At 49.6% G+C, this 27,544-nt stretch overlaps 8 protein-coding genes across 8 annotated transcripts; 6 read left to right on the top strand and 2 right to left on the bottom strand.

Annotated features, from left to right (window-relative positions):
* Positions 1-69: 69 nt before the first annotated feature.
* Positions 70-4,940, bottom strand: BU24DRAFT_366181 (transcription elongation factor Spt6). The gene is made up of 4 exons (XM_033524302.1): positions 4,597-4,940; positions 4,384-4,545; positions 668-4,334; positions 70-608 (listed from the first exon to the last, which is right to left on the bottom strand). Exons 1-4 carry the CDS (start codon positions 4,756-4,758, stop codon positions 340-342), a joined length of 4,260 nt encoding a protein of 1,419 aa, XP_033388647.1. The 5' UTR covers positions 4,759-4,940; the 3' UTR covers positions 70-339.
* A 1,917-nt stretch (positions 4,941-6,857) lies between these two features.
* Positions 6,858-8,816, top strand: BU24DRAFT_136730 (dual specificity mitogen-activated protein kinase). The gene is made up of 4 exons (XM_033521095.1): positions 6,858-7,314; positions 7,395-7,552; positions 7,605-8,136; positions 8,189-8,816. The coding sequence occupies exons 1-4, from the start codon at positions 7,030-7,032 to the stop codon at positions 8,567-8,569; spliced, it is 1,356 nt and encodes a 451-aa protein (XP_033388646.1). The 5' UTR covers positions 6,858-7,029; the 3' UTR covers positions 8,570-8,816.
* Positions 8,817-9,683: 867 nt separating this feature from the next.
* Positions 9,684-11,849, top strand: BU24DRAFT_477483 (glycoside hydrolase family 13 protein; the record flags this gene model as incomplete). Its single annotated transcript, XM_033532992.1, has 4 exons — positions 9,684-9,920; positions 9,980-10,142; positions 10,206-10,454; positions 10,511-11,849. The coding sequence occupies 4 exons, from the start codon at positions 9,684-9,686 to the stop codon at positions 11,506-11,508; spliced, it is 1,647 nt and encodes a 548-aa protein (XP_033388645.1). The 3' UTR covers positions 11,509-11,849.
* On the bottom strand, positions 11,604-14,065 carry BU24DRAFT_419849 (T-complex protein 1 subunit gamma). Its single transcript, XM_033527315.1, has 4 exons — positions 13,729-14,065; positions 13,361-13,642; positions 12,707-13,297; positions 11,604-12,653 (listed from the first exon to the last, which is right to left on the bottom strand). Exons 1-4 carry the CDS (start codon positions 13,751-13,753, stop codon positions 11,905-11,907), a joined length of 1,647 nt encoding a protein of 548 aa, XP_033388644.1. The 5' UTR covers positions 13,754-14,065; the 3' UTR covers positions 11,604-11,904.
* Positions 14,066-14,599: 534 nt separating this feature from the next.
* On the top strand, positions 14,600-16,341 carry BU24DRAFT_419848 (uncharacterized protein). The gene has a single exon (XM_033527314.1). It carries the CDS (start codon positions 14,968-14,970, stop codon positions 15,895-15,897), a length of 930 nt encoding a protein of 309 aa, XP_033388643.1. The 5' UTR covers positions 14,600-14,967; the 3' UTR covers positions 15,898-16,341.
* Positions 16,342-18,007: 1,666 nt separating this feature from the next.
* BU24DRAFT_459894 (uncharacterized protein) lies at positions 18,008-19,123 on the top strand (the record flags this gene model as incomplete). Its single annotated transcript, XM_033531766.1, has 2 exons — positions 18,008-18,208; positions 18,314-19,123. 2 exons carry the CDS (start codon positions 18,008-18,010, stop codon positions 19,121-19,123), a joined length of 1,011 nt encoding a protein of 336 aa, XP_033388642.1.
* Positions 19,124-20,820: 1,697 nt separating this feature from the next.
* BU24DRAFT_419845 (uncharacterized protein) lies at positions 20,821-21,320 on the top strand. Its single transcript, XM_033527313.1, has one exon. It carries the CDS (start codon positions 20,857-20,859, stop codon positions 21,088-21,090), a length of 234 nt encoding a protein of 77 aa, XP_033388641.1. The 5' UTR covers positions 20,821-20,856; the 3' UTR covers positions 21,091-21,320.
* A 3,413-nt stretch (positions 21,321-24,733) lies between these two features.
* Positions 24,734-27,066, top strand: BU24DRAFT_341776 (TRP-domain-containing protein; the record flags this gene model as incomplete). The annotated part of the gene is made up of 3 exons (XM_033523288.1): positions 24,734-25,112; positions 25,182-26,458; positions 26,515-27,066. The coding sequence occupies 3 exons, from the start codon at positions 24,734-24,736 to the stop codon at positions 27,064-27,066; spliced, it is 2,208 nt and encodes a 735-aa protein (XP_033388640.1).
* Between the last annotated feature and the right edge of the window lie 478 nt (positions 27,067-27,544).

Genomic DNA, 27,544 nt, shown 5'->3' with positions numbered 1-27,544 from the left:
CGCAAGAGCGCTGGATGGCGCAGAATGTACAGAATCTGTGTCTGCTGAGATCGAGACGATGCAGAAACAGTGTCATCTAAGAAATTACCATTTGGCACTATGCTTTTTTCATACTATGCTATACAATAAATGCAAATGGCTTGCCATTTCAGAAAACTCCACACCTAATTGTCGCAATTGGCAATCTCTAAAAAGCTTTGGTGACCATATGCTCCACTATCCCATTCTGTTTGCAGACCGTCCGCCTTGTAGCTACACGATCAAAGACGCCAGACATAAACAAGGTTATTAATACATGAAGAATAAACTAAAGGCGAGCACATATGATCACCTTGTGTCCTACCGTCGTGGAGGTTGTCTACCACTTCCAGTAGCATTTTTACTACCAAAGAGCAGCTTGAACCCGTTTTTCAGAGATATGAGATCAGGATACGCGTGCTTCTCGAGCTCGAATGCATTCGGTATGACCTTGATTGGCCAAGCTCCAGGGTTGGCCTTTTGACCAGCTTTGTAGCATAACCAGAAATGACCCGGATACTTGGGCATTGGGGCAAAGGCGTACATGAAACGGCTAGGGTTGGCATCGCAGTAATTCGTGAGCCAATTTTCTGTAGAATACATCAGCTTCAGACATTTAATGAGCTTCGAGCAAGATTAAAGAACTCACCACATGCTTCCCGACCTTCTTTCTGATACCGCTCGTCTTTTACCAACTCGGTGACCTTCTTCGCCATTGCTTCAACGTGGTTGACGATCAATTCGTCCAAGTCGGAGTACGTGTGCTTGCCAACCCGTAGTTGCTTGCCCAGTGAATATTCGTTGGCCTTCCCTAGCTCAAGAACATCGATATGCTGATAAAGATTGTCCGCGACCTTCCAAGTAACCGCAAGATGATCCAAGCCCTTGGAAGATGGCCGGATAACGACATCGCCAGGGTCTTTACTTCCAAGAAACTCCTCAGCTTGATGAGCATTAAAGGAGTAGAACAAGGGATGGTTGACGACACGGTTGGGTCGTCCAGAAGCCACTTCTTTTGCTCTTTCTGCGGCCTTTTTGTCCGCAGCTTCCTGTTGATCGTCCCATTCACCTGGAATGCGGTTGAACTCCCTCCGGACTGGTTGACGTATGAGATCTTCCCGAAGAGATAGTTGCGCGGTCAAAGCCTTGCGGTTAAGGTACATAATCCTTGCACGAACCGTCTGGCCTTGTTGATAGACGTGGCGAGGTTCTTGTCCGCCGCTGCCGACGCCTTCTGGGAATTCAGATTCGGATACACCGCCCTCAATTCCACACTCAAGTCTCACTTCAATATGATCCGGGAAAGTCCGCTTGATCTGGACAGGGATGACTAGTCCTTCACTCAAAGACTCTTTTGTTTCGCCCGTAAGCATAGTAAAGATTTCGTCTGATGAGGCAATGGCAAAGGATTGCCTGATTTCCTCGTATGGCTCTGAAAGCTCTGCACGAATTGTTTCCAGCGTCGCGCGTTTACGATTGCCGAGTTTCCTTTCAATTTCTGCTGCATAATCTTCGAGAATAAGATCATGGATCTGATCTGTTTGTTCGTCCCTGACCATTCGTCGAACGACAGCACTCGGCCCACCATCAGCGATCTCAGCTTGCACGTCTTCCTCGTCCATTCCTAAAGCATCTGCAACCATCTTTCGTGCCAGCTCATAGTCTTCGGGGTGGATTCGCGTATTGTCGAGATAGTCTGAGATCTCTTCAGTTGGTTCGTATTGGATCCAAAGGAAGCTTGCACAATTAGCAAAAACCTTAGGACCCATAGCAGCTCTAAGGTCTCGCGCATCACTCTCCGACACGCCCAGCAAATCATAACGAGCAAGAACCTCGTCATTGTTGGCCTGGATTGCTTTCACAAGTCTGTCTGCCTTGCGCGGGCCAAGACCACAGATATAAGGAAGCAACTTTGTCATATACGGATCCTCCCATGAATCTTGAATGTTGAGACCGACAAGGTTGACCATATCGACCATGGCGTTTTCGAGTTTATCCAGTAGTTTGTCTTGTGGGATAAGTGTCTGGTTTGAAACGAATGGTATGGAAATAACGTCTTTGCCTAAGGAAGCATACTCCGCAAGGGGGTTCTGTAGATACCTAGCAAGAGCAACGCAGTACCTAGCCATGGGCGGTAGTTTTGGAAACTCAGCTGCGGCCCTTGGGCTGTTGTAATACAGGCGTGCTACTTCGTCATTTACGATGGTCACGTCCATCGGGTCGCTCTTTTCGGTCTGGTCGTCAGGATCTTCGTAGATGGCACCTCGTACATCATACTGGCTGATGATTTCCTGGACATCTTTGTAAAGCTTGCGTGCCTCCACAGAGAAACCCGCAACGCCAATGACATCTGGCTTACGTCGGCGTAGAACTTCCACAAAAGCCTCAACGTCTTTGCCATCGGGTATGTTCCTGTCACGATTTCCGAGCCTAAAGTCAACGAGTTTACCATTCTCCAGGACTCGGCCATCATTCTCGACATACGCCCACAGAATAGCATCTCCTCGCAAGGCTTTTCCATTCGTGATTGTCAGGACATTAGGAGTGGATCCCAATTCAGCGCCCCGTGGTTTGAAGGGAGCCTGGTCAAGTTTGTTATAATAGCTTTCACGCGCACGGCTGGCCAATTCTTCTTCACAACGTGCCCGCAGTGTTTCTTTAACACCAGCTGCGATGATACCATGCAGTTTGTCTAAGGCGGCGTCCAGGACATCTCGGCGGAGGCTATTCCAAGCATCTGCGACATCGCTAATATTGTCGGAGACAATATGTTTGTGCAGCTTGTTTTTGTAGTCGTCAAACCCACCCATACGGATCTTGACACTTAGAAGTCCCTCAGCTTCAGCTTTCAACATCTTCAGGAAAAGGTCGGGACGGCCATGGAGGTCGAAAAAGGTCTGGCTTCGAAGGTATTTGAACTCGTAGTAAGGGTGATCCTCGGTAATTTTGCGAAGACCCTTTTCGGTGCGGATGCAATCGATGAGGGCGTTTTGATAGAAATTACCGCGTACCAGTCTTCGCAGGCGGGGGCTCATTGTGAGCTCTTGGACATACATCATCTTGGCGCTCTTAATAAGCTGTGTACTTGTGGAGTATTCCGCGCTGACCAATGATGCAGCGAGGTCCTCTGGTTTCTCTGCTACGTCGTCAATATACTGACGTCTGCTCTCAGAGCCTTCAGCATATCTGGCGAATTCATCGGCTGTGATACCGATGGCATGGACAAGGCTATATGCGGATGTACTGCGGATCTTATCGAACAAAGTACGGGCGTTGTTTGCGCGCTTTTGAGTTCCATTGGTCTCGGAATCTATGAGGCGCAAGTCCTTCATTTCTGCCGAATACTGGAAGTGTAAATAGTCCTGCAATTCCTGAACCTCTTCAATTGTCACAACCTTATGGATGAGCTCCTCGATGACTGGGTCAGTCAGGTCTGTGACAATGCTCTTCAAATTGTCGTAGTTCTTCTGCAAGGCATCTCGTTTGTCCGTGAAAGCTCTAAACTTGAGGTCATAATCGAAGACTTCCCAGAGATCAGTCTGAACCAGTAAACGCTCAGGTCGAGCGTCTAAAGGAGGCGCCTCGGCTGAATCCGCGTCGTCTTGCTGATCCGTTGGTGCGTGGATCAAATAGTCCTTTCTGTGATTGAAAATGAACGGAACTTCATAGTCTTCGACATTCAAGAATTCCAGCACCTTCTTCACTGCCCGCTGGAATGGCTTCTCGAAGTAAGGTTGCAGGCCCTTCTTCGGCCAGATTAACTTTGTGATCCATAGAGCTTCTTCGCTGAGCCTGGCCTCCCATTCGTCGGGGGTTAACTCCAGTTCACGGAATGGCTTTCGAGCCAGTTGGATGCGTTCCGGTATGTCCCTTTCGCGGATCTCGTTATCCTCGTCTGTCAGCATACGTTCAGCCAGCTGCGACGGCTCAAAGACATCCTTTAATTGAAGTTCTCGACCATCTTGCAGTTGTTCTTCGTCCTGTTGCTCCTGCAGAGCGAGAGCCCAATCGTAATCTGTGCCATCTCCAAAAGCAGCTCTGTAGTCTTCCTCTGCACCTTCATCCAGGCCTGCGGCTTGGAGGCCACTTGTTATTATGGATATGCCTGGTTGTTCGACTTCACGCTCGTCTTCGATGTCGTCCTCGAACTGGTCTTCTTCGATGAAGTCGGCAAACTCGTTGTCGAAGCCACCGAGTCTTCGGCCACCTTCATCGGCATCGTCGATTATATCGTCTTCGTCGGAAAAGATGTCGTCGATACCGCGAGATTTGCCATGCCGGTCTTTGTGGCCCCGTTTCAAGCGCTTGTATTTCGACTGTTCTTGAATTAATACGCGATGGGGTCATTGGGCGCGATTGTCCTACCTGTTGTTGCTCTCGTGGCTCATAGTCGGCACCAATGAGGTCCAAATCTTCTTCGTCGAGGGCTTCGTCGACCTCACGGTTCTTGCGCTTCTTCTTCTTGCGGCGGACGCGATCTGTGACCTCATCTTCCTCATCCTCGTCGACTACAAAACCTGCACCCTCCTACTCAAGATTAGCTGCTGGGATGTTGTGGGAGCTATTCGGAGAGCTTACAGCAGCAAGACGTTCTTCATCATCGTCTTCCTCTTCTTCACTTGAATCCTCGAAGTCGTTTGCACCGTTTGTCTGCTTCGCGCCCGATTTGGCAGTCGCGCCATCGAACTCCTCATCCTCCTCGCTGCCTAGCTCGGCGGTTTCGTCAAAGAACTCGGCCATGTTGCGCAGCACGTATAAAGGAGCTTAATTAGGAAGAAGGATCCAATATAGGGAGAGTGAAATAGCGAAACCAGATGCCAGGTCTTCCAGGTTGATGGAATTCTTCAGCGCGAGATTCACGTGAATGGACTTGTGTTAATGGGAGGTTGTGGGCGCCATGCGCGAAGATGAAGGAGAATCGGAGGTGTCTGGTCAAAAGTTCAAGACATTGAAAGGGCAAGCAGCCACCGATGATGACTAAGTTGAGTTGTCGCTAGCGCGATTTGGGCCATGGCATGGACCGTGCCACCCGCCCATTCCACCTTCACAACAGGCAGTTACTACTTAGGTACGTACGGTGTAGGTACCTAGTAAACCAGTATGAGAGACAAGATGCTTTACTACTGCAAATACAGCCTCTAAGAGTATATAGTTCAATAGCAGCATGAAGACGCATCCAATTCTCGGGTAGAGCTGCCGGCAAGTAATACATTATACCAACACAGTACGTATGTATGTAAACACTGGTACCTGGGTAAGTACCTAGGTGTATAAATGGTCGATACGCTGAAAGTCCGCTTTAAATGCAAGTACTAGGGTCGAGTATCCAAGGTTTCGAAAGCCATCTACCAGGTACGTAGCTACCAAATCAAACAAGTGTTATGGAATAATTTCAAAGTAGACATCCGTTCTTTTCAACAAGCATGACAAGATAAAAGGATCACCCAGAGGGTTACGATATGTAATTAATAAATACCATATGAGTAAGTGTCATGATAGACGGCATACTAGAGAAACATGATTTCTCAATGTAAGTGAATCCTCAGCATGCCAAATCTGGTTGCAACTAAATGATACTCCAGACTTGCTGGTTGCTTGCTCAAGGGACACTGATATCAAAGAAAGGCAAAGATGCACGAGTAGCCGTGAGATATCAGGTAGGCACTCAGGTGCCTAGGTAGGCCAATACTTTAGAAGAAGATAAATCAACAACTGCTTGGTTAGCGACATTGTATGATTGGAAGGAAGGCTACATAGATAGGCAGGTAACTACAGTACTGAAAGTGGATGATACACGGTAAAAATAGGTAGGTAATGTACCCTAACGTATCATGTATATATGCACACGAATCATCTACATAGAGGGCAAGGCAAAGCTCAGGTACCTGATGCTCTTCAAGTGGGGAAGCCTCATCATACGATGCTGAAACCCTCCCTACTCCTGAGCAATACATGCATGGATGATGGCCCCCTTCTCTACCTACCGATCAGATTGGTCTTTGGTCTTTAGTCTTTGTTCCCTTTGACTTTGAAACCTGGTCGTCCAGCTTGGGCGGAATAACCTTCTCTTTCTTTCTCTCTTTAGTTCTCCTCTATGATAAGTTCTTAGTCTAAGGTACCTAGGTAGGTAGTCAAATAATGATCCACCCCCCGCTACGACCGACCTGAAGCATTCTTTTCGTAGGGTATCACGATATCAACGAGTAGAATTATTTACTGTACTCCGTAGTTAAGTGTATAATAGTTGAAAGGTAGATAGGAAACTAGGTAGAAAGTATGTATTCATTAATTCGTTTCTCCTCCCCCCACCTTTGCACCCTGGACTGACTTGGACTGGACTGGGCTGGCCTGTACCTGCACGCGCTCTCGCCCCACCACGGACCCTCTCACGCCTCTCCTTCTCTTGTTATTCTCTCCTACTTTCTACTCTCGCTTTCCCTTCCCCCCCGCCTCTCTCTCCCTCTCTCACAAGCCCACCCACCGCCGCGAACCCACGCCCACGACAACCCTGAGCCTGACTGACCATTATCTTAGGTATAGGTTGTTACCTCAATTTCGTTGTGAATCCGCGCACTCTGCTGCATCCACCACGCACACGACTACCGTTCACGTCGTCCATCATCCATCAATCCTTTCCGTGAACCTTCCGCCCCCCTCGCACCTCTAAGTACCCCGTTCGTGGGCTACTATTTGTGTTGGGCGCCAAGCTCCCCTCACTCTCCTGGTGCCTCTTGTTGCCGTGGCCCTAGAAGTATCAACCCAATAGACGCCCGGATTGGCATAGATACTGCTGTCGCAGCTTTTGGGCGGCAAAAGCGAAACAAGAGAGCGCAAAGCTGCCCTGAAATACTTTCACTATATCTCACCAGCGCAGCGCAGCACAGTCCGTTCCATCTACAATCCTCAGGCCCGCGCCCACCACAGTTCCCGCTCTAGGGCTTCTACCCATTTCACCGTCGCCTCTCGGAATATTACATTGTACCGCCACATTCGTGCTGGATAGTAGTCATCATGGCCGAGTCTTCGTTCAAGACGAAGACTATGAAGAGGAAGAATGTCAAGGGGCTCGCGCTTAGCGCTCCACCAGCCAAGCCAGCTCCCTCTGCTGGTGACGCGCAAATCCCGGGGGGAATGGCCAACGATGAAGGGCGAGCAGACACCCTGGAAATCGGTGTCGAATTCCGGTTGGATCTCAAGGCTGAAGATTTAATAGTCGTCCGAGAGCTGGGTTCGGGCAATGGCGGAACTGTCAGCAAGGTGCAACATGCGGCTACCAAGGTCACTATGGCTAGGAAGGTATGCTCACCAACGGAATGGGCTCGTTCTACAAGGGCGTCCCTACAAGTCAAAATGAATGCTGACATAGTTGTTCCTAGATTATACACGTGGAAGCTAAAAACGAAGTACGAAAGAGAATCGTCCGAGAGCTTCGTATCATGCACGACTGCAACGACGAGCGTATTGTAGCCTTCTACGGTGCTTTCCAAAATGATACTGGGGATGTTATAATGTGCATGGAGTACATGGATGTTGGGTGAGTCTCACTCTAGATTTGAAGCACCCTTGGACTCCTGCTAATGGACCAGATCCCTCGATTGGGTCTCAAAGACGTTTGGCCCTGTTCGTGTCGATGTCCTCGGCAAGATTGCAGAATCCGTCCTTGGTGGACTCAGCTACCTGTACAGCGCTCATCGTATCATGCATCGCGATCTCAAACCCTCGAATATCCTGGTAAACTCAAAGGGCCAAATCAAATTGTGCGATTTCGGAGTTTCTAGTGAGCTCGACGGCTCAATAGCCGAAACCTTTGTAGGCACTGGAACCTATATGGCCCCAGAGCGGATACAGGGATCACCATACACAGTCAAGTCAGATGTTTGGAGTGTTGGACTTACGCTCATGGAGCTGGCAATCGGAAAATTTCCATTTGGCGGTAGCGGTGACGATGCGGACGAACCCGGCGGCCCACAGGGCATTCTAGATCTACTGCAGCAGATTGTACTGGAACCCGCCCCGAAGCTACCCAAGAGTGATGCATTTCCATCGATATTGGAGGATATGATAGCCAAGTGTTTATTGAAAGACCCGGCTGAACGACCAACACCTAAGGAGCTTTATGTAAGTTCTGATACTGGTACGACGGTTTTGGCCAATCGCTAATATCTTACAGGACGCAGACGCTTTCCTTCAGGCAGCAAAGAGAACACCAGTCGATCTTGAGGCTTGGGCTGTTAGCATGATCGAGCACAACAAACGCAAATCCCATCTTGCCCCAACGGCACCCTCGTCTGCCGTTCGCGAGAAATTGCGTGAACGTTCGCCGCCAAATCGCCACACCCCTACCTCATCTGTAGATAGTAAACATGCGGATTTGAATGGATCGAATACGGCGCCGCCCCGGCCAGCATATCCAGCGAGGACATCTAGCGCATCGAGTGGACAGAACATTACGTCGTTGCCTATTCGACCTGCTCCGGCGCCAGGTAGCTCTCCCCACACTCGAGCGCCACCTAACGGCGGTTTACCTGCCGCACCGGGTCCGCGAAGATGATTAGGGCTGTTTAGGAAAGTATGGGACCCACCGAGCAATAGTGACTATGTAATAAGGATTCTCTCGGGCATCGTGTAAGACATTCTCAGGGGCAATTATCTGTCGTAGTTATATTCATGGGATGAAATCATTCATTCAATTTACACGACTGTATAAGGCGGGCCCTCCCCTTCGGGCACCTTATCTGCTATTGGCATGCTTTTTTTTTTTTGCAAACTGCATCTTTTGGGCGCACCCGCTACTTATTTGTGTCAAGGCCTGGAGCCATTTTTGTGTTGTATAGTCGTATAGCGCGACAGCAATTCTTCATTCAAGGCCTTGAGGGAATCAAGTGATATGCAAAACAGTACGGAGTACATGCTGTCTTGTTCACTGCCGTTTGGAAGAACCCAGTCCTTGTGTTACGTCACAATCGCGGATGCGTACATTTACACAACCATTTGAGACAACCTCATGTGGATGAGTTACAAGCAAATGAGGAACATCGTATCCGTCAAGTCCATGGATAGTCGCTCCATATAAATGGCAGCTCAAGGCATTGGAGCACCTTAAATTGTCTATCTACACAGCATCGCGAGCAGAGCAGTGATGTTGAGGTTGTGATGTACGAGACTTGATGAGGGCCGCCTTTGGGTAATATGAAACCCCTGGACGTGATTTCGCTTTCCTGACCATGGTCAAAAGTAACCTCAACAAGCCGGCGCCTAGTGCAGATTTTTCTTCTGTGTGCATGGATCTGCGGAACAATCAAGGGAGAGCCGTTATTGTGGTCGCACGCTGAAGGCACTTACTTCCGTTGCATCTAAAGTGGGACTCCCGAATTGTCAACAACAGAGGGCTGCAGCGCCTAGCTGGGCTCTGATTCGTCACAAAAAATGTCTCTAGCCTGATGTAGACCATAGGTGCACGTACAAAGTACTTTGGAATACCCCAAGTTGCTTTTGATAGCGATGATGATATTTGATCCATGCACTTTAATATCTGAGTTTCCATATGAACGGTACTGAGTGAACGACCTGATATATTTTCTGCATGTCCGCAGTTGTCCACGCCCTGTGGGTGTTACTTTTTCATCGTTCTACAATCAACACCAAAGCGCAGTGAACCACGCATCATGACCGCTTGGTTGGCACAGGCGGTGGTGATTTGGGCGTTCGTTAGCATCACCCATGCTGCAACTCCGGAGCAATGGAGGTCCAGATCGATATATCAACTGCTGACCGATCGGTACGCGAGGGCTGATAGGAGTACGACTGCTGCGTGCAATGTCGCTGATGGGAATTACTGTGGCGGATCATGGCGAGGAATCATTGAGCAGCTCGACTACATCCAAAACATGGGCTTCACAGCCGTGAGTCAATACTTTCCCATGCACTGTATCCTTCTCCAAATCGTTGACGTCTGGTACAGATCTGGATTTCCCCAGTAACTTACAACCTCCCAGAGCGAACCAAATTCGGTTACGCATACCATGGATACTGGCAACAAGACCTTTATCGCCTCAACAGCAATTTTGGAACCGCAGACGATCTCAAGGCTCTGAGTGTGGCTTTACATGATCGCGATATGGCAAGTGGGCCGCGCAGAATACATGCTTAAGAATCCCCTCATAACGTGATACAGTACCTCATGGTAGACATAGTTGTGAATCATAACGGGTGGAATGGGACCGCGGAATCAGTCGATTACTCCCGTTTTCATCCATTCGACCAGAAGGAGCACTTCCACGACTACTGTACTATCAGCAATTACAGCGATCAAGCGATGGTGGAAGGATGCTGGCTAGGCGATGTAGACGTTGAGCTCCCGGACCTCAATACTGAACATCCGTTCGTCCTGAATGAGTACCGAAGTTGGATCAAGCAGCTAGTGTCGAACTATTCCAGTAGGTTCTGGGAGTGATCAGAGGAGTTGGTGATATCCTGTGACTGACCGCCATAGTTGACGGCATCCGCCTTGACACGGCAAAACACGTTGGAAGAGATTTCTGGTCATCGTTTCAAGAAGCAGCCGGCATCTTCAGCACGGGAGAAGTGTTAAGCGGTAACCCGGTATACGTATGTGAATATCAGAACACCATGCACAGCATTCTGAACTACCCGCTGTACTATCCAATGATGTTGTTTCTCAACTCCACCAAGGGCACATCCACACCTTTAGTCAAAGCCATCGACATATTGCGCTCCGCCTGTAAAGACGTTACACTGCTGACCACTTTCTCCGAGAACCACGATCTTCCTCGTTTCGCATCACAAACGCAAGACCTCTCTCTCGCGAAGAATGTCATAGCCTTGACGATACTCTGGGATGGTATCCCTATCATCTATGCCGGCCAAGAGCAGCATTATGCTGGGTACGGAGATCCCGGCAACCGGGAGGCGACATGGCTGGCCAAATATTCGCGAGAAGGGGACCTCTACAACATCGTTGCTGCGTTGAATCAAGCGCGAAATCGGGCACTGTCTGTCGATCCTGCTTACCTGGCATACAACATCCACGCAATCTACAACTCAAGTGAAGTAATTGCCCTTCGTAAGGGACATGCTCCAAATCAGATCGTTTCCATATATACGAGCGCGGGAATGGGTACAGGATCTTCAATCCTCCACATTGGAGAAACAGGCTGGCCTGTGGACACTGAGGTGGTGGAGCTGATCACTTGTCAGAGTGCTATTGTTTCTAGTGACGGAAAATTACCAGTCGCCATGAAAGATGGATTACCAAGAGTATACATGTCTTCAAACGCAATCGGTGGGAGCGGGATTTGCGGCATGAATGGTACGAACAACAATGCTTCAGGCACAACGGTCAACAATGGATTTGAGACTATGCCGAATGAGTCGAAAAGCAGTCCTGCAGCGGGACATGCAAAGTCGATTGAAAGAATATTCTTACTGGTCGTGGCTGCTGCTGTCGCTGCGGTCTCAACGATCTGGTGAAGCTTGATTTCCATTGGCATATTTCACCATCTCGAGCAACATTTAGCAGCACGTTTGGATTAGAGACATTGCGATGGTTACCGACATAGGATGAACCCCACCGTTCAGACGTTAATGCTAGTACAACACTTCGCCTTTACTAAACGTGTAGCCGCCATCTCTTTGTAGAATAATACTCAAAGTCAGTGCTGTTACCATGTTTGCGGCAAGGGGTTAAGTCTAGGTAGAATGGGAGCATATCAATTCAAAATGACAAGGCCGGCAAAGCAATATTGAGGGCCATTCGAACCATGCCATATACATTATTGGTATCGGTCTATTTCTCTCTCTTTTCTTTTATATTTGGCAGTGAAAGTCTAATTGCGACGTGGCTCGTTTCCACGATCAGCTTGATTTTTAGTCGTCTCCACCGCCAATGGGGCCCGAAGCCTGTTTAGCTGCCTTGGCTGCGACAATGTCGTCCACCCTTAGCAACAAGCATGCACTCTCAACCGCAGTCTTAATGCTCTGCTCTTTGACGGCGATTGGCTCCCAAACGCCAAACTGTCGCATGTCAACGACCTTGCCCAAATCGCCGTCGATGCCCCACGAACTACCACTGTTCTCGCCACCTTCTGAGCCTTCCGCATGTTTTGCACGCAACTGGGTCAGAATCTTGATGGGGCTGTTACCCGAATTCTGAATGAGGGTACGAGGAATGACCTCCATGGCTTCGGCGACCGCGCGGTATGGCCATTGTGCGACTCCCTCGATGAGCTTTCCTCGTTGCTCCAGTCCCACAGCTACAGCCATCTCGGTTGCGCCACCTCCCGGGCAAAGCTTGGGGTTCCAGATTACATTCCTAGCAACACCCATCGCATCGTGCAAGTTTCGTTCAATCTCGTTGAGAATGTCCTTCGATGGGCCTCGCAATAGGATCGTGCAAGCCTTGGGGTCTTTGCACTTGGTGAGGAACGTGAAATATTCGTCACCAATCTTGGAGATCTCGAAAAGGCCACACTGCGTGCCAATGTCGGAAGCAGTGGCGGAGAATACGGAGTTGACGATAGTAGCACCTGTAGCGCGAGCAATACGGTTGTTGTCGGTCTTTCGAACACGTCGAATCGCGGTGATGTTATGCTTCACGAGGAAGTGCTGGGCCAGATCTGTCGACGTGATTAGTTTTCGCTTTGCACAGGGGCTATGTGTCTCCACTCACCGCTAACACCCTTCTCCGTGATGACCAAATCTGGCTTGAATGCAATGATCGCATCGCACATGGCCTTGACCTGCTCCTCTTCGATCTGCAATACTCGGTTCCAGTCCTCTTCTTTACTGATCTCGATATTGGTTTGACTCTCGCCCTTCTTGTACTCCAGTGGGCAATCGAGAAGCATCACCCTTGGGTTCTCAATGTACCTCCTCATCTTAGGATGTGTGATGTCCTTGTTCAGCATGACGCCATCTAGCACTTGGCTGTCCTCGATTTCGCCGCCAGGGATCTTCTCAATACGTGCGTAGCGCTTGATATCCACCTCCTTCTTCCCGCTACCTATGTCGAGCGAGACCGTCCGGACTGCCTTCAACGCAAGGTTGCACATCAACTCCGACCATCGCGACACAAATTTAGTACCGATGGAGGCGTTGATCAACTGGTACATTGCCTGGTCGTCATTGATATCCACATCGACGGCGAGCTCGTCGATGATCTCAAGTGCGTCTGCGAGGGCTCTCTTGAAGGCTTGGATGATTACGACGGGGTGGATGTTGCGCTCAAGCTGGGGAAGAGCTTGCGCAAGGATCTCACCAGCTACGATAGGTTGTTAGATACTGGTAACATGCGTGGATGGCGGGGAAGACCAGAACGGCATACCTAATATGATCACAGTTGTTGTGCCATCACCAACCTCCTCGTCCTGCGTCCGGCTCAGCTCGATCATGCTCTTTGCAGCAGGATGTGCGACTTCGATCTCTCGGAGAATAGCATGGCCGTCATTTGTGAGGACGATGCCGCCCATGGGGTCGAGCAACATCTTCAACATGGCCTTGGGGCCCAGACATGACCTAATAATATCTGCGACTGTCTTTGCGGCGGTGATGTTCGAGATCTGTGCTTTGCGTCCGAATTGCCTTTCCCCTCCCGGGGTCTGGGTGTCTATTACGTTGGGGTCAGAATGTTCTGGATGTAAAGAAAAGGAGGGCGACGGAAGGGCCAGTAGCCACCGACGAGTGAGGACGTACTCATAACCACCACCGGCGCCTGCATCTTGAGATGATATGCTGAACAGAGTTTGGTGTGAGAGTTGTAAGGTAGGTGGGGGATGGGCGGGGAGTTAGGTTACAGGTAAGGTAGAGTGGGAAAGAGATTAGAGACAAAAGAGAGAGAGGAAGAGGAAGGAGCTTTGGTAAGTGGATTTGAGAACAGATGCCTAGCTTCTCTCTGTGCTCTACACAGTGCGTACGGCTCGCTATGCTACTCGTACAAAGTATACTCTATAGTAGTAGTATTGCCTCCACGGACTGGGGCACGCCCAAAATTCTAAACGCGTTATTTGCAAGGGTCGCCGGTGGATGTGTTTCTCCGGGTCCGAGAGAAAGAGAATGAGAAAGATTAGACTAACCAAATCTGGGGGAAGAGGAACGGATGGATCTCGTGACCTTGTCTGAGTAATGAGCAACAATGCAAACAATGCAAATATGCCGCGCCAAAATTAGTGCTGAGTCAGCCCATGATGGCTCACCGGTAAAATGACGGGAATATCACGTGATTAGCTCCTCTTGCTCAGCTCAGTCTGTTCTGTTACGGAAAACTGAAGTGGCTGGCCGACCAGGATGATAGGTTAAGATGGGATCTATTGCATCTGCACTAGACCGATCTGGGTCTAGACCTCCAGGTTCTCGCTTCGCCGGAGCCCGGACTTGGCAATCTAAACCCAAACCGGACGGATTGTCGTCCAACCAACAATCGTTCCTTCTCTTACTCTACCGGTACGTACCTACTCGTAGTCTCTCGTACTACGCCTCCTCCCTCTCACGGGGTCCTCCCATTTGCCGTACTTACAAGACCTCGCGCCCTGCCCTCTCTCGTCCATCTCTCCTTCACTTCACTTCACTCACATTCCCACCTCACCTACTCCGTACCTCCAACAAATCTACCAGACTTTTCCAAAACCATTAACACACACTCCTCCCATCCACCTCCCATTCATCATCATCATCACCTCCCTCCACTCTTATCATTCCGTTTCCATACTTCATCTTCTTACTACTACTTTCTAACCTCCACCTCTCCATCTCTTTATACTTCACCTCTCATCACCCTCACTTCCTCCTCCACCTATACTTTGCCGTCGCCCACCCCTGGTGAACGTGACCTTCATTAAGCTGCAAGCTCAGTCTGCCATTTGTGTATCATACAGAGCAGACTCTTGTATCAATTGATCCCCTTCCCCTCATTGAATAACTAAACATACAGTGACCATGGGTTTGAACTACTACGCCTCGTCGCCAACCGTCGTGCTCCCACCTCAGCAGCCGCACGCATACTACTCGCCTCACCAGCGTGCCCATTCTCCATCATCCATGGGTAATTTCCGCCCAAAATATCCCACTCCTCCGTCACTCAATTACCTTGCTGCAGTGTCTAATGCTACGGCTGGGCGAAAACGATCCATCACCGACGTCGACGACCCTGAAGAGAATGCCCCAATGGGAACAGCCGTCTCCCAATTACCCGTCAAGCCGACCTCACAGCCCATCTACGGCCCGGGTATGACCCTTATCTACCCCGACGAGCCTGGCTTCAACATCGCTGCCGACTCACAGACCGGAACCTGGCGCGAAGAGAAGCAAGAGAGAGAGGAATCTGCTGCACCCGTCCGACCCATCGCCACTTCGCGCAAATCACAGCGCATGCATGCGGCTGGTGATGCCACCATCTCTTCGCTAAACGACATGGCCGTTAAATCTCCGGCCGGCATCATTGACGAACACGGAAACACCATCGACACACTAATTACCTCGCTCGGCGTTGGATGGAAGAACATCATGACCAACCCTGTCTTTCGCGATGCCTCGCGCGCCTACTCTCGCGTCATTGAGAACCACTTTGACCTTACCGACGCAGTAGTCATGTTGGAGAAGGAATCACTGTCTGCATATCTCGTCCGCGCAAAGCAACATGGTGTCCAGGGATATTGGCTCTTCTCCGACAGCCTTCAGTGGTGCCAGCCTGTCGGCTGGTCGCTTCAACGAACTGTGTCAAATCTTTCTTCTGGCCCAATCCCTCAAGTTGAAGGGGAACGAATCAACGCTCGCGAGCGCACACCATCATCCGAGCCTATCACGCCTCCATCACAAGACATGGACGTAGCCGTTGCCGTGGTCGACGACGACGCGATGCAGATGTGAGCACCCGCAGACCGCTTCGCGCAAGCTTGCTTTAACACCCACTACTGCCCGCGTTACAAGATCCGAAAAGTCTCATGTTTTGCTCTCGCAGGATAGACTGCTCACCTCTTGCTTTCCTCTTCGCATTCCTTCCTTACCACTATCTTGTCCTTCCGCATCCTTATCTCGCTATCATCAACATTTCTTATGGCGCCCATCAGGGGGGTTTTCTCTGGATTCCTATTGACTTTCCTTCTCCGGTGCTTCCATCCGGAGCATTCTCGGGAACTCGGCGTTCTGGTGATGGATTCGGCTTCTTCCTAGCCGACGGCGGATCTCTATTGACCATGTATCCTAGCTATCTTATCGTGACTGCTTGATCGCCCGTTTCGATCGCAGCACTCGTTCACGCCACATTCAAAATCTGAATAACTACATTAACAATGAAAGAAGAATATTTATTATCTATAGTTATTGAACTTTGTGATTTCTTGTGATTCTGATCAATAATATCGCGTCGAATGAACACGAGGTGCCTCCTTATCTGTCGAGAGCTACCTGTCTTTATGGTCCGATGACACAAAAATTATCATCAACATTTTGACTGGGATTCACTTCGTCAAGTTCAGAAGTCCCTTTCAAGGAATCGTTGCTGCACTTAAGCTGACAATCATGCTCCTCATTATGCTTTGCTAGATACTTTCGAAAGGCTAGCCAGTTTCGTCAGCATCAACATTTTCTACCCATCTTCGATCCAGCCTTCCGAATACTTCTGTTTCCATGAATTGGTAAGCGGTCTTCCTCCCCTCATTTCCGCCCGTGAAAGGCCAGCTTTGCTATGCTGCTCGTTGTCGCATCTCAAGGTCATCGTACCGAGGACCAATAACCACAACGAGAACCACAAGGTGCTTCGCTCAACGCATTTCATCGGATGGATTCGCTAACAGCATACGGAATTGGGCCGATACGTTTAGTTAGATAGCATCAAAGTATTTTCGCCAGATATTAGAGTAATACTGTGAGGAGTCTAAAGTGGGCGAATGATGATTATGTTGGAGGCTCGAGATAGTAATTGTCCTGATTAAGCCTGTTGTAAATCCTGTACAATCCCATGCGAAAACTGCGGTTTTTGTATCACTTCGACGATGCGATGCTTTCACATACGTTATCTATCATAACTGAAGATTGAGTTGATCATTACTCTAAGATTCTTTTCATAGTGGTGTTAGAAAAGTTGGGTTGAGGTTTATCGTGCCTCAACCTTCTCACTTTTTTATTTACATCTTTCTACATTTAAATTGTGTAACAGCCAGTCCTTCCATCTAGACCATTTTTTCAACAAACGCATAAACATGATTTATTATACGTCTGAAAATCTAATTATAAGGAGATTGGTTTCAAATACCCAATACACTTTAGACTTTAGCATATCCTACTGTTGCATCTTTCTTTTTTTGTTCGCGGCAGTGATCTTTAAAAAGGACCACCATCAGAATGTGTGAGTCACTATTCATTCATCTCTTTACAAGTCTGCCCGGGCTTAGAATATAGATGAAAACGGGGAACGATGGATAGGTATGTGAGTATAGAGGGCGATAGAAGAGATACATTTCGACTAGTATTTTAGTCATTACATCTGCATTTCTATTAAGAGGGCCTCCGTGACTCTTGAATCTCGAATGGATGCTTCAAAACCTTAGGGGACCAGAGCGATTGGCAATCGTTCATGTCAAAGCGTCTACAGTACAATACAAAAGAATATTTTCCTCTTCAATTTTCCAAAGCCGCCTGTGATGTAAACTTCACCCATCACTCCAGGCAGCATAGAAATAAATAAAAGCTATCCGACAACCAAGTGGTCAGTGCCCGAAGTGAAGGTGCAAAGGGAGCGTTTGAAGGTAAGGTAGTGAAGCCGTCCACACAAACCAGGTGAAGTTGTACAACAACATACAAACATACCCTCACAAAATCCCCACTCACACAACTTCTACCCAACCATCACCCATCAAACAAAGTATCGATTTCGAAATCTGCAACATCACTCTACTCGCAACATCCTCCCTTGTGGACGAAAATTCTCCAAGAGATCAGTCATCATCGATATTGCAAACAAGAGTGTTGTCTCGTCGATATGAGTATGGATGACCTTACAAATATACTCATGCCTGGGATGGGGCTGGAGGACGAAGAAGAGATGTGTGATGAAGACATGCTCGCGAATCATCGATTGGCGAAGAAAAACCTGAAGTTTATAGTGGCCAAGATTCCCGCGAAGGCATTCAAACAAGGCCGGAAGCCATCGATCTGGGACATATACACGAGTTCTCCAAGGGTAAGCACGCATGTAGCTGTGTGGTTGGGGCGGCGCTGGCAATGGTCACAATCTTCAGGAAAGCCTACACAGTGAAAGGCTGATATTGATCATATTTGTTTATAGGTTATCGCGTACTGCTGCCCAACAAGACTCGACTTGCGTTTCGTCTTCTCGTGCTACGACCAACTCTCCGACTTGTGGTTCATCGCCAAACCAGGGCAGGATGTCGACGTCAACCGTGCCATATGGTATTGGGGCATGGACAAGTCCCACTCTTTCCTGGCGGAGAACCGAGGCATCTACTACAACCTCCTGGTGATGGTGTTTACCATTGCACACTCACGCGCCGGATATCCCACGCCGTGGATCGCGCCGGGAACCGAACCTTTTGTCAACCAATTCGTCGAAGCCTGGGTGGCGTACGTGATTCCAGGAGAGAACTTCAGCAAGCCAGAGGAATTCCTGGCAACGTGGACGGAAGGCAAGACAGACTTGATGGTTTTCACAGAAGGGCAACTGGATGCCATGAAATTTTGGCCTAAAGGGATGAAGAAGAAGAAAGCACTAAACGACTTGTTGTGGAATCCGATGGATTTCCTCGTCCACGGTCCCGGTCTCCTGACGCAGAGGCAGATGGACGAGTACGGAATGTTGCTCGCCTATGAATTCGTGAATAAGGTACTGTGCGTGGGAAAGAAGGCACAAGATAGATCGCCCGGTGGGAGGATGGCGGATCCTGTGGTTAAACACCTCCTCCGCATCCAAGACGTTAATTGGAAGGCGCCGCTCGTGCGTGCGCTCGTGGAGGATGATGACGACATGGATCTGGAGAGGCATACAACCGGGCAGAAACAGCGGGCGGAAGCATGGATGGATTCGACTCAAGCTATCGCAATGTTGCAACAACAATTGGGTGATCGGGGTCAGGAATAGGATCGGCGTAGGGGGACTGGTACGTGAGGTCGTGAGGTTATCGCCAGTCAATCTGGTGTGCTGGCCCAAGGAGCTGAGAGTCTTCGCTACGTTCCTTCACGATGGCCCTGCACTTGAGAGGATTTATTTTGCGATAACCAATTCGGGCCAGATGATTGATCAAAATGGTGTACTGGCCGAAACGGTCGGCAGGTCGATGCACATCTTAATGATTTGTTTGGCTGGTCATATCACCGACGGATGGAAAGGAGTCCTCATTGAGATGTCCGTCAGCACGAATGAACGATTTCGAACCGGCATATGATGATGAAGTAGACTCACTATAACATTTTGAATTGGTTGTATCGTGCGACTATAAATTTGAGGAGAGAACGATATAGTAATAGCCAGACGGGAGAAGAGTTGAGTGACTTGCTTGCTTGCTTGAGTGGAGAAGTGATACGTATGTGCTGCTACGAGAAGGTACAGCCATTGCGCAACGATCGATAGAATAATCAAATCTCCGTGACACCTTGACGGTAACTACTATTAACGGTGCATTGTCGATAACCTTCCGCGCTACGAGCTTATAGGCACAGAACATCCGTTATCATGCTTTCCCTAGGTACGCATAAGTGAAAGCGTTTGGTTTGCACGCGTTGTCCGACTCCGATGCATCTTTGTAAGCAATTACCCATTACAGAGTACTTGTACCTGCTATGTGATAAACGAAGAGGTATCATCTTGAAAGTGCGGGACACGCACATAGTCACTTAGTATCTCCGTACTAGGCATGTACTAGTTGTAATGGAGAGGGAGAGACTTGGGGAGAAAGAAGCTGACGCGTCGCGAGGCATACTTGAAGGTGAAGAATGATGTTTAGATTGGCGGCGCGAAGGACGCGGATGAAGATATTCAGGGACCAAGAGGAATCGTCACTTCTTTTTGGTGGGAGCATTGGTGGAGCCGATGCCAACGTCAACGCCAACGCGGACGCCAACTGGAGGCTCGGAGTCGTGTAAATGAAAACTGGAGTTCAGTCGAGGCGCAGCAGGACGTACACCTAACCTATCCAGCTCACAATATTCATTCCTACAAGTGACTACCCCGTACCAGTGATTACTTGTACTTGTACACAAGTCTGGGTGTAATCGTGTAAGCGACAGTGGGTGCAGAGCTCAGGAGTGGGTGATGGGCGTTACATGTTGAACTTGAAGCGCAGATTAATGCCTGTGCGAATCGTCAGCGATGGAATTGTGGATGATGATCGATATTGATTGCTCTTGGTGGGTAATGCTAGTACAGAGTACCTTGTAGGCTCGTACTGTAAGTGCATACATACATATCTACAGAGTACCTACGTGTGTACCTACGCTACGCACAGCTGAGTGGTATCTTGTATGTGTATGGAGTTTTCCGTACTGTGTGTAAGATAGAGTTACCTAGGCAGTACCCTTCGTGACTTCATACTGGTGGATACACAGTAGTTTTACAGTAGATGCTGTGTACCTGAAAAGGAGAACAACAATGATGTTGAATGATTGGCCAGAATGGGGGGCCACAGTGAGGTGGATTACGGACGGTGTTTGAGGAATGTCCCTGTCTCAGCTTAACGGTCCAACCCAGCTCAACCCAGCTCAGCGCGCGTAATTCGACTCAACTAGTAATAATGCACCCACAGTCCAGTTGTTTAATTGAGCTTCTTGTCATGTCCTGCCTGCCCTGCCAATGATGAGACAAGACAACCCCGAAAGATGTTGATTTTGACACCCTATCGATACGGTCCCCTCCCTTGCGTGCTCAGTCCCAGCTGCACGCATGCCATTCCCGACGGCACCAGGCACCTGAAGCATGTGGCCCCAACTGGAAACCTGACGTGCCTCGTGCTGCCGTCTCGTGCGACTTACCATCACACGGCGTGCGGTGCGATGCCGTTGGGTGGACCTACAGCAGTGCCAGCTTTGAACGATGAATTTGCTTGTGGCTAGCATTGCGGGCAACTATCTATCACATAATCTGCATATGCTAGGCTGGTTAATCGATGGCAACTGGCGATCTGATATGTGCGATGATGTATGGGGCATCTACCTAAGTACCTGGACCTGGACAAGATTTGACTATTAATGAGATCGATGATACGTTCATGTTGACAGCCAAGGCTGGGGCGAACAGACGGGATTCGGATAGGGACTGACATCGACATCGGCACCGATAACAAACGGCAAGCGATAACAGATGGCAAGGTGCATGTACATATGTAGATAATTAATCTAGAATACCTTAGTTTAGGTCACTACCGAAGAGGCGATGCTGGTGAATTGAGTGCACGGTTGGGGTGGGCGTGCGTGCATACGCAATTCAGGTCTAGTAGTTACTATGACAAGGCAAGCGTAGGTCCTGCTGTTTTCTTAACTTACTAGGTATCCCTCTGTGCCTCTACGATACTAGGCCAGGTAGGTAAGTAAGGGGTTCCGGTAAGCAAAACTTACGGAGCCGCAGATTTCCCACAGTCGGGGATTCGGGGAGATTGAAGGCAGGTACATGACGTTGCAAACAAGCAAGTTATATCCACGATGAGTTTTACATGGCCAGAGAGAAGCAACAATGTTAGGGAAATGGTGCGAGTAGACAGGGTCACAGGTTGTGAAGAGCGCGTTGACGAATACACCAGCGGTTGAGAGCGGGCATTGACTCCCGGGTGCTATTTGTGGGAGCAGATGGTATGTTGTATCTATGTATACAGTAACTATGCGGTAAGGTATGGTGTATCTCATGGATTCCTAAGGAAGAAATCGCTTCATACTGACTGCTCGCGGTCAATCTGCCGTGTCGCTCTGCAACCACTGTGTAGTATGTACGGAGTACAAGCCGCAGGAGAAGCGAGCATTTGATGATGGATAGTATCAACATTGAAATAATTACTTCGGTATCATATAATCATGGACGAATTAACTAGTTAATTAGTTACTCTTTTGGATGCTCAGTCACCATTTCCCATCAGTGGCCAATTGTTATTGTTTGTAAGCGTTTGGTCCGTAGGAGGTGGTGCTATCCGTACCTTGTACGGGTAGTATCTAGACTCCTAGGAGCTATTGGCTGGGCGCGGTCAAGGCTTCTCGAGAAGATGAGGGCTGATGCTATTTACAGTATTTGCCATTGCACTGTGCATGGTTGAGGGGCTAGCCTGTCGTATTCTCTTTCCTTCGGTAGCAGACACTGAATGACGGACGTAACGACGTAACGCTTGGACGGAGTATACTTGTTCTTGCAGAGAGAGAATTGCTCAGGCGAAGAGAATTGATGGCACCCTCCGTAAATGAACAAGAAATGAATCAATAAAGGGCAATGGACGGATGTGGGTAGAGCATGACACCGAGTTCACTATAGATTGTGGCGGAGCAAGTGAAATCAGTCAAGCCAGCACACTTGGGAGTCTTGGATACGACGGTCGCGTGCGTATTTGGTGATTCGGCACGCCCAATCCCGTGGCTCGTATGCTACAGTAATAGTAGCAATACTAACAATACTGCATCTGCTGAGCATATCATTAATTATTGTACAACTGGATGCAGTGTTTATTCGGTAGGAATTTGTTGTCAGCCCCCTCTCTCCGGATGCAGCAAAACAAACAACCTGATATGAAGTAGGACGTAGGAAGCAATTATTCTATCTTTGCTGCGTAGAATAGTTTTCACTGCACGCAGCCCCTTTGGCCAATCATTCATGTATGTTTGACAGTCCCTTTTACCATCTTCGATGGAAGAGATAGGTAAGAATGGAATGGAAATAATAAAAATAATAATTATAGACGGAACAGTAGGTGGAATCTCCGACTACACGGTATAGAATTCTAAAACCATCCGTGCCCATCTTTTCCTTTCTTAGGTCTTTTCCCAAACGCAGACGGTAACTTGATCGCAACTACTAGACGATACCTCCGTTCTTCTCCCAAGGAGACCCAGAGAGAGATGTACGGAGCAGTTAATTCGAGACAGCGGGAAGCAAAAGAGCGTTGTGGTTCCATGCGCTGTACTCCCAAGTCGTGCCTGTGCCGTGCCCATGCTGCCGTGCCTACGCCGTGTCTACACAGTACGTCGTGGCCGTTGGCATTCTGGCGGCCCAGCGTTTGGCAGTCTTGTCGATAATATAAGAGAGGCAATTGTATGGACATTTGTTACTTGTAGGTATCTAATTGCCTAGAGGCTACGAGTGCCCAGTGGTTTACTATGGCAGAAGAGAAGAGAGAGTTCTCCTACAAGGCGCGACGCGCTCGGCGGCTGAGGAGGAAGCCGCGTGTACTGCTTTTAGTTAAGCGGATCTTAGCCGGATGTGGTAGGGACTAGACTGTTTTCGAGATGTGAGGATTGGATTGGCAGTTGAACACTATGCGAGCTTTTTATCATTGACATACATACTACGTTGTTGAGAACAGAAGATGGTTATTGTACTGATGGATTACAGTAGAAGCCGGTAGGTAGCAGGTAACAGCATCGAAATCTGGTTATTGTTTCTAATTCCTGTCTTGTTCTTGATTTTCTTTTGTCATTGTTCTTGTCCGGGGGGGGGGTGTTCTGGATGTGAGACGGCCCAGATGGAGATGGAGGCGGTGGGCCAATGGAAGATGTCCTGCCCCTTGCCCTTTGCCCTTTTTTTCTTTTGCCCCACCAGCCCAGTCCACCCATCAGTGCCATCAGTGCCATCCACTGCCATCCCCCCGTCAGTTCAACCTTGTCAACCTTGTCATCCTTGCCCTACATACACTCACACACACACATCCACTATTATTACAGACAGTAACTACGGAGTGACTGACTGACGACCCTACCACCCTCCCCTAGTCCCTACCTCGTACTCACACTCCGCTCCTTCCCTTCCCTTCCCTTTGTCTCTGTGTGCCTGCCCCCCCCTCACACCCCCTTCGCTCTTGCCTTTTCCTCTCCCCCTGCCTTCCTTCCTGCCTTCCTTCCTGCCTTCCTTCCTTCCTGTCTGGCTACTCTACTCTTCCTTCCTCACTCTATTCAATCTACATCGTACCTAACCACTCGTCACTCACTCATTTATTCACTTCTGAGGTACAATCAAACAAGAAAAAAAGAATCAAAAGATAAAACCACTTTATAACTATTGTTCATACCTTGGGACTGGGTGTTTTGCCTGATTCCAAAACCCTCGAAGCTTGACGCTTTCGTTGTTGATCGCCCACCCACCCGTCACAATCGTTCAACTGTTGCAGTAGCAGCTACCCAACTAGCGGCGCCGTCGACTCCCGCCTCGCCCGCCCACCCCATTTCCCAGTTTCCTACTTCCTCCTTCACTCAACTCAACCACTCAACCACCCAGCCAACCTCTTCGTCATAATATACCTTCACACTCGTTTTGTCCACCTCCCACCACCACCGCACCTCTCCTCCTCCGTAATATCACCAACCTTCTCGACTCACCCACACACTCGCTCACCGACACAAAGAACTACTACTTCGATCGCCTGCTGGTTTGGCTGACCCCATATCGTGTACTCACTCCTGAGTACCTCGACAACCGTTTTCCCCCCTGAAGGATCTCGCTGTCGCCCTCAGGTATCCAACTCTACGGCATTCCACCTCTGGATACTCGCAACGCCCACCACCCATCATGTTCGGCTCGCTGTCCAAATCAGCGACGCTGCTGCTCGCTGCTGCCGCCATCCCCTTCTCCTCCGCCGAACGCATCATCACATCCTCCTCGCTCAATCCATGCCAGTCCAACTCCAGCTTTACCGCCACTCTTTTCAAAGTCGCCTTCACTCCCAACAATCGCAGTCTCGGATATGACATCGAGGGAATGTCCACCATCTCCGGAAGGGTCATGGCCGAGCTGGAGTTGCTCGTCTACGGTTACTCCGCCCTCAAGCAGACCATCAACCCCTGCGATAAGTCGTTGGACGTCGAAGGGTTGTGCCCCATGAACGCCGGAAAGATCGAGATCAACTCCAACTTCCCCATCAGTGCCGATGTTATGAGCAAGATTCCAGGTAAGCGATGGCCCATTCATCTCCCTTTGGCTACGTGAAGTTCGCCAGTTGGCTAACCAGTATCACCAGGTGTCGCCTATACCATTCCCGACCTTGACGCAAAGGTTCGCATCCGTATCAATGACGCTACTACCAAACAACCTATTGCTTGTGTCGAGGCTCTCCTTTCCAATGGCCACTCCGTCGACCAAAAAGCTGTGGCCTGGGTCACCGCCATCATTGGTGGTTTGGGCCTGGTAGCATCGGCAGTCGCGTCTGGATTAGGGCACACAAACACCGCAGCTCACGTCGCATCCAACGCCATGTCTCTCTTCGGTTATTTCCAATCCCAAGCTCTCCTCGGAATGATGGCCGTTCCTCTACCTCCTGTCGTCGCTTCCTGGACTCAGAACTTCCAATGGAGCATGGGCATCATTCGTGTTGGGTTCCTGCAGAGACTGGCCACTTGGTACCAACGTGCGACGGGCGGAACCCCTACCACCTACCTATCCCAGCTGTCTGCTATCTCCGTCGAGGTTCAGAAGCGTTCGCTCGATATCGCTCCCCGCGCCTTGGGCCGCCTGTTGAGCCGCAGCAACGCTGGAGCTCTCGATGTCGCAAATCAGAACCGAGTCGTCCTTCGTGGTATTGAGCGTGTAGGTTTCCGAGCCCACATCGAGGAGTCCAACATCTTCTTCACCGGATACGCCTTCTTCATCTTTTTCGTCATCTTCGTCACCCTCGGCGTCATCGCATTCAAGTTCCTCTGCGAGGGACTTGTGAAGGCTGGCAAGATGAAGAGTGACCAGTTCGTCGACTTCCGCAACGGCTGGCAGACCGTCCTCAAGGGAATCATGTTCCGTGTCATCCTCATCGGTTTCCCTCAGATGATGGTCCTTTCCTTCTGGGAGCTCACCCAGCGTGATTCGGCTGGTGAAGTTGTCTTGGCTATCTTCACACTCGTCACCATGATCTGCATTCTCGGCTGGGCTTCATCCAAGGTCATCCGCATTGCACAGAGGTCCATCGCCATGCACAAGAATCCCGCTTACATCCTCTACTCTGACCCCGTGTCTCTCAACAAGTGGGGTTTCCTCTACGTCCAGTTCAAGGCCGCAGCTTACTACTTCATCGTCCCATTACTGTTCTATACCCTTATCAAGGCCATGTTCATCGGCTTGTCGCAGAAGCACGGCGTCGTTCAGGCCATTGCTCTCGTCCTCATCGAAGCCGCTCTCCTGATCGGAGTTGCCGTCATGCGACCCTACATGGACAAGAGGACGAACGGATTTAACATTGCTATCGCTGCCATCAACTTTGTCGGTGCCATCTTCTTCCTCGTATTCTCGAACGTCTTCAACGCACCCGTAAGTACACACGTTTTCAACGACAATCAGTTGATCTTTCGCTAACGCTCGCATAGGGAATGGTGACTGGAGTCATGGGTGTGATTTTCTTCATCTACAACGCCGTCTTTGCTCTTGTGTTGCTACTCATGGTCCTCGTCTCCTCCGGTTTCGCGCTGTTCACCAAGAATCCCGACACTCGCTACCAGCCCATGCGTGACGACCGTGGCTCGTTTATCAAGTCACAGACCCAGCTTACCACCGAGCTTGATGCCCTAGGTGCAACGGCCCGCGGTGAGGGCAAGGGAACCCACCCTCAGTCCAGGATCGACGACGATGACGACTCGTTCACCTCATCAGAGCAACAACGCCAGATGGCCGCGAAGGAGGGCGGTTTCACCGAGCATTATCAACCTGCGCCCCCACGAAGCCCAGTAGAGCCTGGCATGACACCTTACGGAGCGCCTCCGCGAAGCCCCGGCGCTGCACCACCTTCGTACTACGGACGGCAGAGCCCCGCCCCATCACAGGGCGGATATGGACGAGCAGGAAGCCTGAGGAACGAGGGACAGTACCGGTCGGCGAACAACTCGAGCCCGTGGCAGCGAGGCGCTGGGTACGACCATTGACGCCAGGAGCAGGAAAAGATAATCGATATGTATGATCGAAGGTCCTTTCCTGGGAAGATCTGACGGCAAGTTATAATGATTGCATCTGTGCATAGTCGGCAGTTTTTCCAAGTTCCCCCTCAACCCGGGGGGTAATTCACTGGAACGCGAAATGGTGGCGTTTATCATTTTTGTACTTGTGGACTTTTTTATTTGGATCCGCAAAAAGGAGCATCTATATATATAATATCTCCATCTCCTCGGCCTCGTGGGGCCCAGCACCATATTTTCATCTTATTCTTGACCTACATTTTTCTTTCTGGATTCTTTCCTTTGTGTACTGGGGAAGGCGCATCACGGGCTCTCGCGAGTGGTTTCTGGGGATCAAGAATTGTTTCGATCCGACCGAGTATCTTTGCTTCCACTTTCTTATTGTTCTGTAGGGCCAGAGGAGTGGCAAGCCGCGTTTAGTCGAGAGTGAGGATATCGGGAAGGGAGG

The sequence above is a fragment of the Aaosphaeria arxii genome, assembly GCF_010015735.1.
Source record: "Aaosphaeria arxii CBS 175.79 unplaced genomic scaffold BU24scaffold_2, whole genome shotgun sequence".
In the NCBI taxonomy this organism is placed as follows: Eukaryota; Fungi; Ascomycota; class Dothideomycetes; order Pleosporales; genus Aaosphaeria; species Aaosphaeria arxii.
This window is presented reverse-complemented; position numbering and strand designations above follow the sequence as displayed.

Bases quoted from the DNA above. Each gene is read 5' to 3' on its own strand.
- BU24DRAFT_366181 (XM_033524302.1), bottom strand. From the start codon at position 4,758: ATGGCCGAGTTCTTTGACGAAACCGCCGAGCTAGGCAGCGAGGAGGAT. The intron at 4,546-4,596 runs GTAAGCTCTCCG...AATCTTGAGTAG, and splicing joins ATGAAGAACGTCTTGCTGCT to GAGGGTGCAGGTTTTGTAGT. The intron at 4,335-4,383 runs GTAGGACAATCG...ATTCAAGAACAG, and splicing joins AGCCACGAGAGCAACAACAG to TCGAAATACAAGCGCTTGAA.
- BU24DRAFT_136730 (XM_033521095.1), top strand. From the start codon at position 7,030: ATGGCCGAGTCTTCGTTCAAGACGAAGACTATGAAGAGGAAGAATGTC. The intron at 7,315-7,394 runs GTATGCTCACCA...AGTTGTTCCTAG, and splicing joins AGGTCACTATGGCTAGGAAG to ATTATACACGTGGAAGCTAA. The intron at 7,553-7,604 runs GTGAGTCTCACT...CTAATGGACCAG, and splicing joins ATGGAGTACATGGATGTTGG to ATCCCTCGATTGGGTCTCAA.
- BU24DRAFT_419849 (XM_033527315.1), bottom strand. From the start codon at position 13,753: ATGCAGGCGCCGGTGGTGGTTATGA. The intron at 13,643-13,728 runs GTACGTCCTCAC...CCAACGTAATAG, and splicing joins GGCGCCGGTGGTGGTTATGA to ACACCCAGACCCCGGGAGGG. The intron at 12,654-12,706 runs GTGAGTGGAGAC...TCACGTCGACAG, and splicing joins CACGGAGAAGGGTGTTAGCG to ATCTGGCCCAGCACTTCCTC.
- BU24DRAFT_419848 (XM_033527314.1), top strand. From the start codon at position 14,968: ATGGGTTTGAACTACTACGCCTCGTCGCCAACCGTCGTGCTCCCACCT.
- BU24DRAFT_419845 (XM_033527313.1), top strand. From the start codon at position 20,857: ATGTTGATTTTGACACCCTATCGATACGGTCCCCTCCCTTGCGTGCTC.